This window comes from Staurois parvus, unplaced genomic scaffold (genome assembly GCF_062004578.1).
Source record: "Staurois parvus isolate SC_StPar_1 unplaced genomic scaffold, SC_StPar_1.0 ptg000452l, whole genome shotgun sequence".
Taxonomy (NCBI): Eukaryota; Metazoa; Chordata; class Amphibia; order Anura; family Ranidae; genus Staurois; species Staurois parvus.
In genome coordinates this window covers 51418-66103 of record NW_028318248.1, presented here as the reverse complement: position 1 = coordinate 66103, position 14686 = coordinate 51418, and the positions used below count along the sequence as shown (strand labels likewise).

The window sequence follows — 14686 nt, the reverse complement described above, 5'->3', positions numbered from 1 at the left end:
GAGTAGACGGTTTGCTAGAACATTTGTGAACAGTTTCACATCCACGTTTAACAGGGATATTGGGAGGTAGTTTTGGACTTGTGTGGGGTCTCTCCCCAGGAGCAGAAGAATTTATTATGGGTTGTTCTTTGGTGGTAACTTATGGTAGTAGTAAGAAAGATATAGCTAAATTAAAAAAAAAAAAAATTTCTTACGGTTTTGGGCCACTTTTACCTTGATAAAAAAAAGGTTAGGAGATATCACTTACCACCAAATGAAAGCCCTATTTGTCCTGAAAAAAACAAGGTTTAAACCACCTGGATGCACAAAGTAGTTGTGATGATATGTATGGTTTTACTAACACATGTCATAATTGCAAAATTGTGCTTAGGCATTAACATTTGTTTTACCGTTAGGCACGAAGGGGTTAAGCTGCATTGATTAATCCTGTGTGGAGTTGATGATAATGTATCTGCCAGTCTGATCAATCAATTTTTGTGTAGTCTACTTTCTGGTTAGGAAACCACAATGACCCTTTTTCACATTGGTACCAAAAGCATGCAGAGCTTGCAAACAATCAGTACCCAGGGGAAGTGACAAACTTATGTGTGAGAAATGTGACAAAGCATGTGACCAGCCAATACCAGGGGAGCATCAAAAAGAGAAAGAAAATTCAGGGTCAGCTTTTCCTTAGTTTGAAATGACAGATGCTACTAAAAGGAATGCTTGTCTACAGAATAAGTGTAAATTCAAAAAGGAAAAGTTCTGCACCAATATAAGGGCAGCTACATGAATGTCATTAGTCACTGCTGTACAATATACATTTTAATGTAAGCCATTCTAATTTGTTTTTCCATTCCAGTAATGAAGCAGCAGAACACCATCTTCAAGACAGAAAGGGAGGTGCGACGGAGACCTAAATTCTTGCATTTTGAGAATGTAAAGAAGTTGAGAGGAAGGTAAAGTATTTCATATTTACACTATATGGGCAAAAGTCTGTGGACACCTGACCATCACACACTTGTGAGTTTGTTGGATATCCCATTCCAAAACTATGGTCATTAATATGGGGATGCCTCTTCTCCCCCTCCTTTGTAGCAATAACAGCCTCCACTCTAATGGAAAGGCCTTCCAGAAGATTCTGGGGTGACTGTGGAAATTTGTGCCATTTATGTGCTCATGTACTGATTTAGGATGAGAAGATCTGAATTGTGATTTGCACGAATTCCTTCCAAAGGTGTTCAGTAGAGTAGAGGTCAGGGCTCTGTGTAGACCACTCCACACCAAACTGGTCACACCGTGTCTTTATAGAGCTGGCTTTGTGCACAAAAGCATAGTAATGAGCCTTTTTCACCAAACTGTTGCTACAGTAGCAATAAAGGATACGTTCACCTTTATACAAAAAATATGCACATTTTGTTGCAGGTAAAAAAAAAAAAGTGCATTTATTATTTTTTTTTTTGCAGGAACCTGTAAACTATTGCAGCAATGATCAGCAGATTGCTGGTGCCATGAAGGTCTGCTGCAGATCTGTCATTATATCAGCGTGCCCATATGGGATGTATGGGCAAGCAGATATACTGAAAGGAAGACTCCATGAACTACCATGGCGCTCCACAGTGCCGTGGTATTTCACTGAGAACTACAAGCCGACCATCGCTAAGGCTGATGGGACTTGTAGCTTCTCATTTGCAGAACACAGTGAATTAAGGACACGGCTAGGCAGGCAAAGCCCTGCACAGCCATGGTTTTTTAAATTTTACAGCACGTGAGGGGAGAGAAGATCCCCCGCTAGCTGTCAAAGCGGGGGAGCAGGGGCCGGAGTATTCATAACATGTTACACACTGAATATGGGTGTAACATGTTATACAAAAGGTGAACTGATCCTTTAACAGCACCTTTCACTGGAAAAACCTGAACACAATCATTTGGAGGGATGTCCACATACCTTTGGTCATATAGTGTACCAAAAACCTAATTACTAGCTGTGCAACTAACAAAGGATTTGAAGCTGTTGGTGAAGACACCACTAGATGGTGCACAACTACCATCTGTTATTTGCTTTCATTTACAGCACAAAGTCCGACCTAGCTAATTCACTCCTATGGACGCTGGACCTTCCAACAGATTGGACAAAAGCACATATGCCAGATGTCAGAGCTATGGTATGTTGGATGGAACCTTTAACAAATGAAGAAGCCCTATAAACACTATGGAGTCGATTAAAAATTAGCTGTCTCAACATTCGTTCAAATGTAAAACATAATTCCTGCAATGTATGTAATATGTGCGTAATAGTTTCCATGTTGAGTTTTGCCTGGGCATATGTAACAACCCTGAAATTTGATCCTAAAAGAAAACTAGCTTAAAAGCATTCAACCATGAGAGTTAATAGGCTAAGAACATTCAACCAGCAGGAGACATAATATGAGGCGGACTTCTGCACTGTGTATAGTCTATGAAGAATCTTGTGTGAATGGCCAAACAACTGTTCACACATATTAAAAACATTACAGGAATTATTCACCACATTTGCAAAGCAAAGTTTTTATAAACAGGCCCCTAAATGTGACATGTTCTCATATTTTAACTATTTCACACATCATTTCAAAGTATAGCCAAAGCTGTTAAAAAGATTCAATTTATTTTGTTCCCATGGTTCTAATTTCCAGGCATCAACAGGTGTTTGTTTTTTTCTTTCTATATATGGCTGCAGTTTTCTTTAGTATTTTAACATTAAAGTGATATAAAAAGGCAAGAGTTAGAGTTTTATTGTTAGTGAGGAGGGCCGAGTAGCTGCCCAGGTGTAATAGTTAGAGGTGTATTAGTTGAGGTCAGGGCTGAGATGCTCTGTTCCCTGATACCTCCCCCTGCTCTAGAGATCTTGGAGAAGATTCTAGAAGCAGTGGGTAGGGGGGTGAGGAGGGGCTGGCCTGCACACTTAGGGGACCTTGGCCAATCCCCAAGCAAGAGGCATGGCATGGGGCCAGGGAAGCCCTTAAAAATGTGGAAGGGCCTGCTCTGCAGGAGGAGAGTTCTGGTGGATGGTAAAGTGAGCAGGAGTCTGGGAAGGGGTACAGATGGGAAGGGGCTCACCTACAGGCAGGAGAGCTGGAAAGGAGGAAATCTCAGGACCTCATCGGCCCCCAGAGCAAGGACCATCTGTGTAGCAAAAAGGAATGGCCCAGCGAAAGGACAGAGCAGCCACCGACCCATTAGCTCACAGACAGAGGGAGTAGACCTACACCCCCTGCGCCAGAATGGGCAAGGAGCACTCTAGTGGGAAACTGGATTAGCTTGCTAACTGGGACTGTCTTATATTTAAAGTGACATGCACTGGATCCCGTGTCCAGGGATTCACTCAGACAGCTGGATAGATGAGTATCTGAAGTATGGAGTGGTACACCACTAAATGCTGGCTAGCTCTCCAGAAGAGAATTGGTGTTGTTAAAAAGAGACTGGTACATACAGTCAGATCCATAAATATTGGGACATCGACACAATTCTAACATTTTTGGCTCTATACACCACCACAATGGATTTGAAATAAAACGAACAAGATGTGCTTTAACTGCAGACTGTCAGCTTTAATTTGAGGGTATTTACATCCAAATCAGGTGAACGGTGTAGGAATTACAACAGTTTGCATATGTGCCTCCCACTTATTAAGGGACCAAAAGTAATGGGACAGAATAATAATCATAAATCAAACTTTCACTTTTTAATACTTGGTTGCAAATCCTTTGCAGTCAATTACAGCCTGAAGTCTCGAGCGCATAGACATCACCAGACGCTGGGTTTCATCCCTGGTGATGCTCTGCCAGGCCTCTACTGCAACTGTCTTCAGTTCCTGCTTGTTCTTAGGGCATTTTCCCTTCAGTTTTGTCTTCAGCAAGTGAAATGCATGCTCAATCGGATTCAGGTCAGGTGATTGACTTGGCCATTGCATAACATTCCACTTCTTTCCCTTAAAGAACTCTTTGGTTGCTTTTGCAGTACGCTTTGGGTCATTGTCCATCTGCACTGTGAAGCGGCGTCCAATGATTTGTGAAGCATTTGGCTGAAAATGAGCAGATAATATTGCCCAAAACACTTCAGAATTCATCCTGCTGCTATTGTCAGCAGTCACATCATCAATAAATACAAGAGAAGCAGTTCCATTGACAGCCATACATGCCCACGCCATGACACTACCACCACCATGCTTCACTGATGAGGTGGTATGCTTAGGATCATGAGCAGTTCCTTTCTTTCTCCATACTCTTCTCTTCCCATCACTCTGGTACAAGTTAATCTCGGTCTCATGTGTCCATAGGATGTTGTTCCAGAACTGTGAAGGCTTTTTTAGATGTCGTTTGGCAAACTCTAATCTGGCCTTCCTGTTTTTGAGGCTCACCAATGGTTTCCATCTTGTGGTGAACCCTCTGTATTCACTCTGGTGAAGTCTTCTCTTGATTGTTGACTTTGACACACATACATCTACCTCCTGGAGGGTGTTCTTGATCTGGCCAACTGTTGTGAAGGGTGTTTCCTTCACCAGGGAAAGAATTCTTCGGTCATCCACCACAGTTGTTTTCCGTGGTCTTCCAGGTCTTTTGGTGCTTCTGAGCTCACCGGTGCGTTCCTTCTTTTTAAGAATGTTCCAAACAGTTGTTTCGGCCACGCCTAATGTTTTTGCTATCTCTCTGATGTGTTTGTTTTGTTTTTTCAGCCTAATGATGGCTTGCTTCACTGATGGTGACAGCTCTTTGGATCTTATCTCGAGAGTTGCCAGCAACAGATTCCAAATGCAAATAGCACACTTGAAATGAACTCTGGACCTTTTATCTGCTTGTTGTAATTGGGACAATGAAGGAATAACACACACCTGGCCATGGAACAGCTGAGAAGCCAATTGTCCCATTACTTTTGGTCCCTTAAAAAGTGGGAGGCACATATGCAAACTGTTGTAATTCCTACATTGTTCACCTGATTTGGATGTAAATACCCTCAAATTAAAGCTGACAGTCTGCGGTTAAAGCACATCTTGTTTGTTTCATTTCAAATCCATTGTGGTGGTGTATAGAGCCAAAAATGTTAGAATTGTGTCGATGTCCCAATATTTATGGACCTGACTGTAGTTCCAGGAAGATTGTCCTCAGTTGCCATTCCCTTGGGCATCCCTTACCCTATCCAAGTTCAAATTCCCCTAATAAAAAAAAAAAAAAACCCCACACACACCACAAGCTCATAGAATGGTTACTGCCTCCTGGATGCACGTTAGTGTGGAAAAATGCATATTGCCTGGCTGTGCAGGACCATAGGGGGACCCAAAACTCAACAACTCCTATGGGAGTAGTGCTACACTTGCTTTACACTATTTATGGGTATCCTGTAAAATGTACTCACTTATATGGTGTAAACTTGGAGCTAAAATTAAACCACTGAGAGCATAGTCTCAGGTGGATGACCAGGTCTTACATCACACTACAGGTCACACACACTTTACCCCTTTTTCCGTCTAGAGCTCTTTGTAAAAGGTACTCAGGTGCTTCTTCACATTTTAACACCAGCCTCTTCATCTGATTCTAGCTCTGTCTTAGGTGTGCATTATATGGCCTCCCTTGCTAAATATTTTGAAACTATGTCACATTATGACAACTAATGGCTTTAATACAGCCATCACTGTCCAGGGCACAAAAGTGCCAGGCCCTTCTCCATCTCACTGTCTCTACCTGAGTCAGATCCTTATTTTCCTGCTCTAAAAAGCAGGTAGTCAGAGGGGAATACCCTTTATTACTATTGCAGAAGTAGCTCTGCAACCAGCTATTGCTGCAATTTCTATTTGTCAAATTGCATCTAACTGGTGTAGGGCAATGAACAATCAACATGATACTGTATTGACTATTCAGATATTTCAGGCTTTCAGCTGGGTAATCAACTTCCAAAAGGTCTCTCTCCAAACTTCCCTTTGCTTGGAGTACTTGGGTCTCATGCTAAGACACAGCCCAAGCAAAAGTCCTTCTTCCAGAAAAACAAACTGGTCTCTCAGATCTCATGCTTGGGCCTTGAAATCAAATAACTGTTCCTCTGAGTATCTGAGAGTTCTAGGCCTAATGGTGGCCTCCGTCAAGGCTTTCCTATTCACCGAATTCCATTCAAGGCCTCTCCACCACAACACCTTGTTGTCATGTACAAACATTTCTTAACCTGCCTATGCTCTGATCCAGCCAAGCAAGGAACTCCCTAGTTTGGTGGGTTTTCAACTCAGCCTTGGCAATAGAGAAGTACTTTCTAATATAGCACTGAAAAGTGACAACAGATGCTATGGTCACCAAAGGAAGCCAAGCTCCCCATCACTATCCTGGAGCTCAGAGCAACTGAAAAGGCTTTACCACTGGACCCCCTTTTTTCAGGGGCACCTAAAAGGGGTGCAACTGGACAATGTCACAGCTTTGGCCTACATCAGTCACCAAATAGACACCAGGAGTCATGTAACCTCAAAGGAAGCCAGCCTGATCATCTTATGGACAGAAAAAAACTCTCTCCAGCGATCACTATTATCTACATCCCAGGCGTGAACTATTGGAAGGAGGATAACCTCATTTCTCACCACCTGGACCAAGGTGAACGGGTTCCTCATCCCGACATTTTCACAATGATATGGCAGAGATGGGGGAATCCAGACATGGACATCCTGGCCTCCAAGTTTAACAAGGTACCCTTGTTTGTGGCCAGGAACTAGGATCCTCTAGCACTGACATTAGAAACTCTGATAATTCCCTGGTCTCAGTTCAGGCTAATCTATGCCTTTCCACCAGTGCAATTTCTGCCTCGACTACTTCGCAAAATACAGCAAGAGAAGAAACCAGTGTTTTTCACTGCACCTAACTGGTCCCAGAACCAGGACCTGGTACATGCTCCGACTTTTAGAAGACAACTCCTAGACATTTCCAAACAGCTCAGACCTTCTATCTCAAGGCCCCCTGTTCTATTCGGTTTCTCAGTCACTAGGTTTAACAACATGGCTGTTTAAGTTCAGGTCTTTAGAGAGTCTGCCATTTCCACATTGCTAAAAGCAAGGAAAGACACCTACAGAAAGATCTACTATCATAGAAATCTCTCTTTACCTAGAGTGAACTCAGGCACTTCAATCCCAGAGATTACTCTTAAGGGACAGGTTTTGGCCTTGTCCAAAAACCTCAAACTTTGGTTTCCCTAATCCCTTTTAATCAAGGTGTATCTCAAATCAAACCACTCATACAGCACCCTGTGCTTCTTTGGAACCTTAAGTTGTTTCTCACTGCCTTGCAGAAACCATCTTTGAGCCCATCAGGGAACTCCTTTACAAGATAGTCTTTTTAGTGGCTATCATATCTGTCAAAACTGTCTCTCAGTTAGCGTCTCTCTCTTCTAAGAAGCCATTGCTCGTTCTGTATAAGCACAATATGGTCTTGCACCCAAGACCCGGCTTTCTCCATAAAGTGGTGTCAGTCTTCCACCTTCATTGTGCCGTAATCCAAAGCACTCAAAGGAGACTGCATTTCACTGTATGGTGGTCAGAGCCATCAGAGTCTACCTCAAAGCTACAGCTTCTTTCACAAAGATGGACTCTCCTTTTATCTTATCCTCAGGGCCTTGCAAGGGACACCCTGTTTTAATATCCACACCGCTATGTGGACAAGACAACTACTCTCAAAAGCTTACACCCTAAAGGACAAAGCATAAATACATGCTCACTTTACCAGATTGATAGAAGTTTCCTGGGTATATAGACATCAAGCCTCTGTTAAAAAGAGCAAACAGGTGGCGCAAACACCTAGTGCATTATCCAAGGTTTATTAAAAAGTCAAAAAGATGAAGACATACTCACAGACATAGCATGTTTGTAAAGAATAGTATGGAAATCGAGATGGCCAAAACAGGGCAGGGTGTTCCGACTGTCAATGTGGTCCGCTTCGCTGATGTGTTTTGGGGATGAGTCCCTTTCCTCTGAGCTAATCAAGCCTCTGTTGCCCAGCTTACTGTACTCCAGGATATTGAATTATCTGCAGTGATGATCAGTGTATTCTAGCTGGGGAAGTCCCTGCTGTCAGAATATAATAGCATTGCAGGAAAGATCCATGCATCCACATCACTTGTGTAGATGTAGGGATCTATGAGGGTTTTTTGGGTTTTTTTCCACGGAACAAACTGCATGTATACCCTGCTTAGTTAAAAATTCCCTTTTCTTCTACACTGCTCAAAAAAATTAAAGGAACACTTTGAAAAAACATCAGATCTCAATGGGGAAAAATATCATACTGGATATCTATACTGATATGGACCTGGTAATGTGTTAGAAACGTAAGGATGCCCCATCGTTTGATGGAAATGAAAATTATCAACTTACAGAAGACTGAATTCAAAGACATCCTGAAAATCAAAATGAAAAAATTATGCAGTAGGCTAGTCCATTTTGATGACATTTTATTGCAGCAACTTGAAATTGTACTCAGTAATTTGTATGGGCCCCACGTGCTTGCGTGCATGCCTAACAACGTTGGGGCATGCTCCAAATGAGATGATGGATGGTGACCTGGGATATTTCCTCCAAAATCTGGACCTTCATCCTCCAAGAACTGCCTGCATACTCACGCCACATGAGGCTGGGCATTGTCGTGCACCAGGAGGAACCCAGGACCCACTGCACCAGCATAGGGTCTCATCTCGATACCTAATGGCAGTCAGGGTGCCATTGTCTAGCCCAGTGGTGGGCAACCTTTTTTTCAACTGAGCCAAATCTCGCCAAAACCACGATTGAAATTTATTTTGAGAGCCACATTTTTAAAACTGAAAATACATTGCCCATATAGTAATTCATCCCCCATATAGTAATTCATCCCCCATAGTAATTCATCCCCCATATAGTAATTCATCCCCCCCTATAGTAATTCATCCCCCCTATAGTAATTCATCCCCCATAGTAATTCATCCCCCATATAGTAATTCATCCCCCATAGTAATTTATCCCCCATAGTAATTCATCCCCCATATAGTAATTCATCCCCCATATAGTATTTCATCCCCCATAGTAATTCATCCCCAATATAGTAATTCATCCCCCATAGTAATTCATCCCCCATATAGTAATTCATCCCCCATAGTAATTCATCCCCCATATAGTAATTCATCCCCCCTATAGTAATTCATCTCCCATATAGTAATTCATCCCCCATATAGTAATTCATCCCCCATATAGTAATTCATCCCCCATATAGTAATTCATCCCCCATAGTAATTCATCCCCCATATAGTAATTCATCCCCCATAGTAATTCATCCCCCATATAGTAATTCATCCCCCATAGTAATTCATCCCCCATATAGTAATTCATCCCCCCTATAGTAATTCATCCCCCCTTTAGTAATTCATCCCCCATAGTAATTCATCCCCCATATAGTAATTCATCCCCCATAGTAATTCATCCCCCCTATAGTAATTCATCCCCCCTATAGTAATTCATCCCCCCTATAGTAATTCATTCCCCATATTGTGTCAATTCACTTACCTTTGCTCCGCGCGTTCCTCTCGCCGTGTTCCCGCGCCGTTCCAGTCTTCAGGGCGGACTGTGAGAGGAGAGGAGTTTGTCACGCTGCCCCGCCTACATCCTGACAGCTAATGTTTGCCACGGGCCAGATTAAAAGGTCCGCCGGCCCGTAGTTTGCCCATTGCTGGACTAGCTGCAGAGTCCTGACTTTTGGGGCGGCCGCCCGAGAGGAGGGAGGGGAGCGGGCACCCGGCACACAGAAGAGCCGCATTAAAGTATGTAAAGAGCCGCATGTGGCTCACGAGCCGCAGCTTGTCGACCACTGGTATAGCCTGTAGAGGTCTGTGCGTCCCTCCATGGAAATGCCTCCCCAGACCATCACTGACCCACCAACGAAACAGTCATGCTGAACAATGTTACAGGTAGCATAATGTTCTCCATGGCTTCTCCAGACCCTTTCACATGTCCTCAGGGTGAATCTGCTCTCATCTGTGAAAAGCATGGGGCACCAGTGGTAGACCTGCCAATTCTGGTGTTCAATGGCAAATTCCAATCAAGCTCTCTGGTGGTGGGAAGTGAGCACAGGGCCCACTAGAGGATGTCGGGCCCTCAGGCCACCCTCATGAAGTCTGGTTCTGGTTGTTTGGTCAGAGACATTCACACCAGTGGCCTGCTGGAGGTCATTTTGTAGGGCTCTGGCAGTGCTCATCCTGTTCCTCCTTGCAAAAAGGAGCAGATTGGTTAAGGACCTTCTACAGCCCTGTCCAGCTCTTCTAGAGTAACTGCCTGTCTCCTGGAATCTTTTCCATGCTCTTGAGACTGTGTTGGGAGACACAGCAAACCTTCTGGCAATGGCATGTATTGATGTGCCACCCTGGAGGAGTTGAACTGCCTGTGCAACCTCTGTATGATCCAGGTATCGCCTCATGCTACCAGTGGTGACACTGACCTTATCCAAATGCAAAACTAGTGAAAAACAGTCAGAAAAGATGATGAGTAGGGAAAAAAATGTCAGTGACCTGCACCTGTAAAACCATTCCTGTTTTGGGGGTCGTCTCATTGTTGCCCATCTAGTGCACCTGTTGTTAACTTCATTAACACCAAAGCAGCTGAAGCTGAAACAACTTGTCAAGGTGTGAGGCCAGGTTCAGAGACCAATTGCTACAGCAGTTGTAAGGCTAACCTGAAACCAGCAGGATTGGTACACCAGCGTTTCACCCTGGGAATGCCGCAGGCTCACCTGAGGTGCGGGGTCTAAGTATCCACCGGTCTTCCCCAGAGCGCCCAATGTGGAGATGGAATTGGCTGCGTATAAATACCAGGTCGAAGTCTCAGGATCACCCCACCAGGGAAAGGGCAAGCTGGAAACCAAGAGCGGATCAAACAGTTTAGGGAAAAGACAAAAGTGAAGTCAGTCACAAGCCAAAAGTCGGTCACAAACGATATAGATGGCAGTAGTAAGGAGGAGCGGGAAATTGGCTGGAAGGCACAATAATCTGGCAAGGAGGAAGTGCATGGACATGGCTTTTATAGGAAGTTCATGGGAGGAGCAAGGAGTTCAAGGTTCAAGAGAAAACAAGACACAAGGCAGGATTATCCAATAGATCAGGCAGAGTATAGTCTAGCATCCCAGGTAGCTCAGTGAGAAGAAACATTGCCTCTCACTGCAGAAGGCCCAGGCTCGTTCCCAGGCTCTGACACAACCCCTCTGCTACTTAACTGACCAGATCAGTATCCCAGATGTTTAATTGACTTGATGCTATACTCTGATTAAAAACTGTTCCTTAACTTTTTTTTGAGCAGTGTATTTGTGAAACAAAAAATTAGTTTGGCAACCCTGTATGGGAACTGGCAAATCTCTATCTGATCAATATCATCTCATTTGGCCAGGTGTGCTAACTGCAGGTGTGCACAAGTGTCATCTGCTGGCTGATATAGGGTACTACAGCAAAGACAATGTAACTGAGACATCCCTAAACAGCAAATAGAAATTCTGCTTTGTGTTCTGAGACAGTGACTAAGCAAAAAAGGAGCTTTTAGGCTAGGTTTAAATTTATGTCTAAACTTCCATGCCTCTGAAAAGTGATCTACATTTGGATACCTTTTCAGATGTGTCTGACGAAGGGGGCCTTCTCTCCCCCTGTGGTAATCCTGTAGTGCCTCACCAATGTGTTGCAACTGCGTGAAATGCACGTGGTTGTGAGGCATTTGCAGCGTATCCCCATTCACTTGAATTGGTCATGCTCAGCTGTGATACTGCCTGCCAAGCGCTACAGGATTGATAGTTTTTGCTGTGGGTGGAAGCATAGCATCACAACCACGGCATTTAAACAGCACCATCCGCTGCCTTTGCAGCTAAGCTGGGCAGTTGGGGGGCAATAAAAACGCAGCTCAATTGTGTTTTTAATACCTCCCCAATTACAAGTCTAAATGAGCCCTTAGCCTGTTTTTTGGTCACTTGCTAGTCCTGATTGCTGTTCTAACCTGCTTTGTTCCAAGCTGACAGCATTATGCAGCTAAATCCAAATCTATGTGGGGGCCCTTGGTTACAAGGAAGCTGCCTAGACTATGTGCCACATGGATGCCTATACAAACCAATACATTTTATACATAGCCCCCCCCTTTTTGTTTTATATAGACAAGAGAATGGTTACAAATGTTATTTCCATGAACAACACTCCAATGCAGTTGACATCTGGTGTTAGAGGTATCCCAGTTGAGGAGTTACCTACACCTCTTCTTCTGGTGAAAACTGTGAAATTGTTAATATTTCATCACTTTCTGTCTAATTTACAATGGTGACCATTGTCACCAGGACAAATACAGAGTACATTTTTCTAACAAACACAGACAGCTGTTAAAAAAACAGGAGTTTTAACCTATCCATACTGTAACCCAAAACGAAAAAAACTTTAAAAAAGGGCCATTAATACCAATAAAAACCATTAAGAAATTGTTGCCACAATCTACATAGGCCAGGTAACTCCAGATCTACACAGCCCAGGTTCTCTACTGTAACTCAGTACTAAGTGGAAAACAACTGCATGAAATACAAACATTCTTCATTTTCTTTTGCAGAAAGTTTGCGTACCAAATCATTCCAGGGAGTTCTCAAACATTGCCGCAATGTTCATGAAGACGATGCCCAAGTATACGGTGAAGAAATTGTGGCGTGTTCAGAACCTCGCCCTTTGGCAGTCTTATCAGTTGTATGTTGGCTACTATTATAAAGAAAAATAGCGCTGGGACCCTATAAGTGTGCCCCCTGTAGTGACAACATGTGTGGCCTGACTACAAATCCTTGAAGCATATGTATTCACTAGGAGCACTATGATATTACATGTGTATCCACTAGGCATGCTACAACAGGATTTCCAAGTGTTAAAAAATGATACTAAGAGTTTTTGTTGGACTGTCAGAACTTGGGATGTAAAGATCACCTTTTAGGGCTATGAAAGCTAAAAGGGAACTATTTTGGCTTGGGGTGAATTTTATTTTAATGTTTATGCTTTAAACTGATATTTTTTATGTATTTTGTACTATTTCTTTCAATTGTTTTGTAAATAAGTATTTAATACAGGGCCCACCCATGGCACGCAACTTCCAGAGCAAAGGGTTTTCTTAAGAGCATGCACAGCAGAAGCAGTTTGCCTTTAGATTGTTTCTCTCTGAAACTCTGTTTAGTCCTGAACAGAGCAGGTGGGAGGTAAATGGATCACTGCAGACTATTTGTGTTAATTACATGGTTCAACCATTGAGCTCTGTAAACAGCAGCCTTTTTTGCTGAGTTCTCCCTAGCTGGACTATAGATTACCCCCCCCCCGCCTTGGTGTTATGGAGATGAGAGGTAGTGCAGCGGAGGGGGGACTCAGACAGGGCTGGCAATACTGCTTAGGATTTTAATGCAGCAAAGGCAGTGCTGTCTTTTCACTAAAATTTTGGAGCTTACTGGATTTCTGGCATACCGCTAGGTATTGTTCTTTACTTGTAGCATTTTCTAAGAGAAAAAACATAGGTAAATGAGTGGATATTGCAGAGATGTACAGAATTATTTTGTCCCTGGCATTCATTCTGTTTTTTCTTAAAAAAACCAACTGTGTTGTTATGCATGTTTATGTCTCAGGCAGAAGAATCAGATGAGGAGGAAGAACATGGATACTGAAGTGGATGAGCGCCAGCTGTTTCATGGCACAAATCATGTTAACATTAATGCCATCTGCAATGAGGGCTTCGACTGGCGCCTCCATAGCACCAATAATAAATATGGAAAAGGTGAGTCTCTGTTTCACACTGTATTCCTCCTACCTCTGTATTACACACAGTGGGTTACTCCTGTTAATTACATTCAGTGCCTTATAACTCTGTATTACACACTGTGCTTCATACCTATCTGTTGCATACAGTGCCTCTGACCGCTGTATTATGTACAGTGCCTCATACCTACGTTATCTGTTACATACAGTGCTTTATACCTCTGTGTTGTACTTAGCACCATACCTGTCTACTATATAGAGCATCTCATGGTGTATTGTGTAGAGAAGTATTATACACAATTCCTCATACCTGTCTTCCTCCACTGTAGTGGAGAAAATGAGGTCAGGAAAGTTGCTGTTCTGTTTGCAAGAGTAGGTGAAGGGAATTGCAGATCCTTTGGATCTCAATTCTATATTTGGCTGCTTGCTTTCTGTTCAGCTTTAATTTCATAATCGTACATCACAAAACATCTTCTTATTCATAACCATTGGATTATGCTGCCACCTTTAGGTAAATGGAGACTGGCCAAGGAAATGTCAGGCTTCCCTGATCAGGCAAACTCCCTCCCAAAACAGCTTAACCTCAGCTTTTGTGCTGAGAATTGTCCCTGGCCTTATGTACCATTTAAAGGTCAGATTTCGGCCGTAGCAATCCTTTTCCACAGGATTATTGCTGCTCAGTCATTGGTACAGACATCTGTACAAGGTGTTATGCGGATTGTCCCCCCTGTTTGGTCTCTCTTAACTGCATGGACCTTTATTTGGTGTTGTCTGGCTTGTAAACCGCTCCTTTTAAACCCATCAGAGATATTTCTTTGTCGCTTTTTATGCACAGGGTTGTCTTTTTGGTGGCCAACACTTCAGCTCATCGGGTCTTGGAGCTGGATTCACTCTTCTGTAAGGAACTTTTCCTGGACCTTCACCAAGATAAGATTGTGTTGAGGCC

General features: G+C 43.1%; 1 protein-coding gene and 1 long non-coding RNA gene across 4 annotated transcripts in view; one reads left to right on the top strand and one right to left on the bottom strand.

The window, feature by feature from the left end:
- The window catches only part of LOC149453079 (uncharacterized), a 47458-nt gene that overhangs the window by 16911 nt on the left and 15861 nt on the right, over positions 1–14686 (bottom strand). Inside the window, exon 2 of the long non-coding RNA XR_016314734.1 lies at positions 10728–10848. This is a non-coding gene — a long non-coding RNA (uncharacterized LOC149453079). The remainder of the gene's footprint in view (positions 1–10727; positions 10849–14686) is intronic.
- The window catches only part of LOC149453080 (protein mono-ADP-ribosyltransferase PARP12-like), a 50588-nt gene that overhangs the window by 34132 nt on the left and 1770 nt on the right, over positions 1–14686 (top strand). For all 3 annotated transcript variants that reach the window (XM_089688713.1, XM_089688711.1, XM_089688712.1), the window contains 4 exons: positions 842–938; positions 2054–2144; positions 12566–12696; positions 13611–13759. In XM_089688713.1, the coding sequence (XP_089544839.1) occupies positions 842–938; positions 2054–2144; positions 12566–12696; positions 13611–13759 (468 nt within the window). The remainder of the gene's footprint in view (positions 1–841; positions 939–2053; positions 2145–12565; positions 12697–13610; positions 13760–14686) is intronic.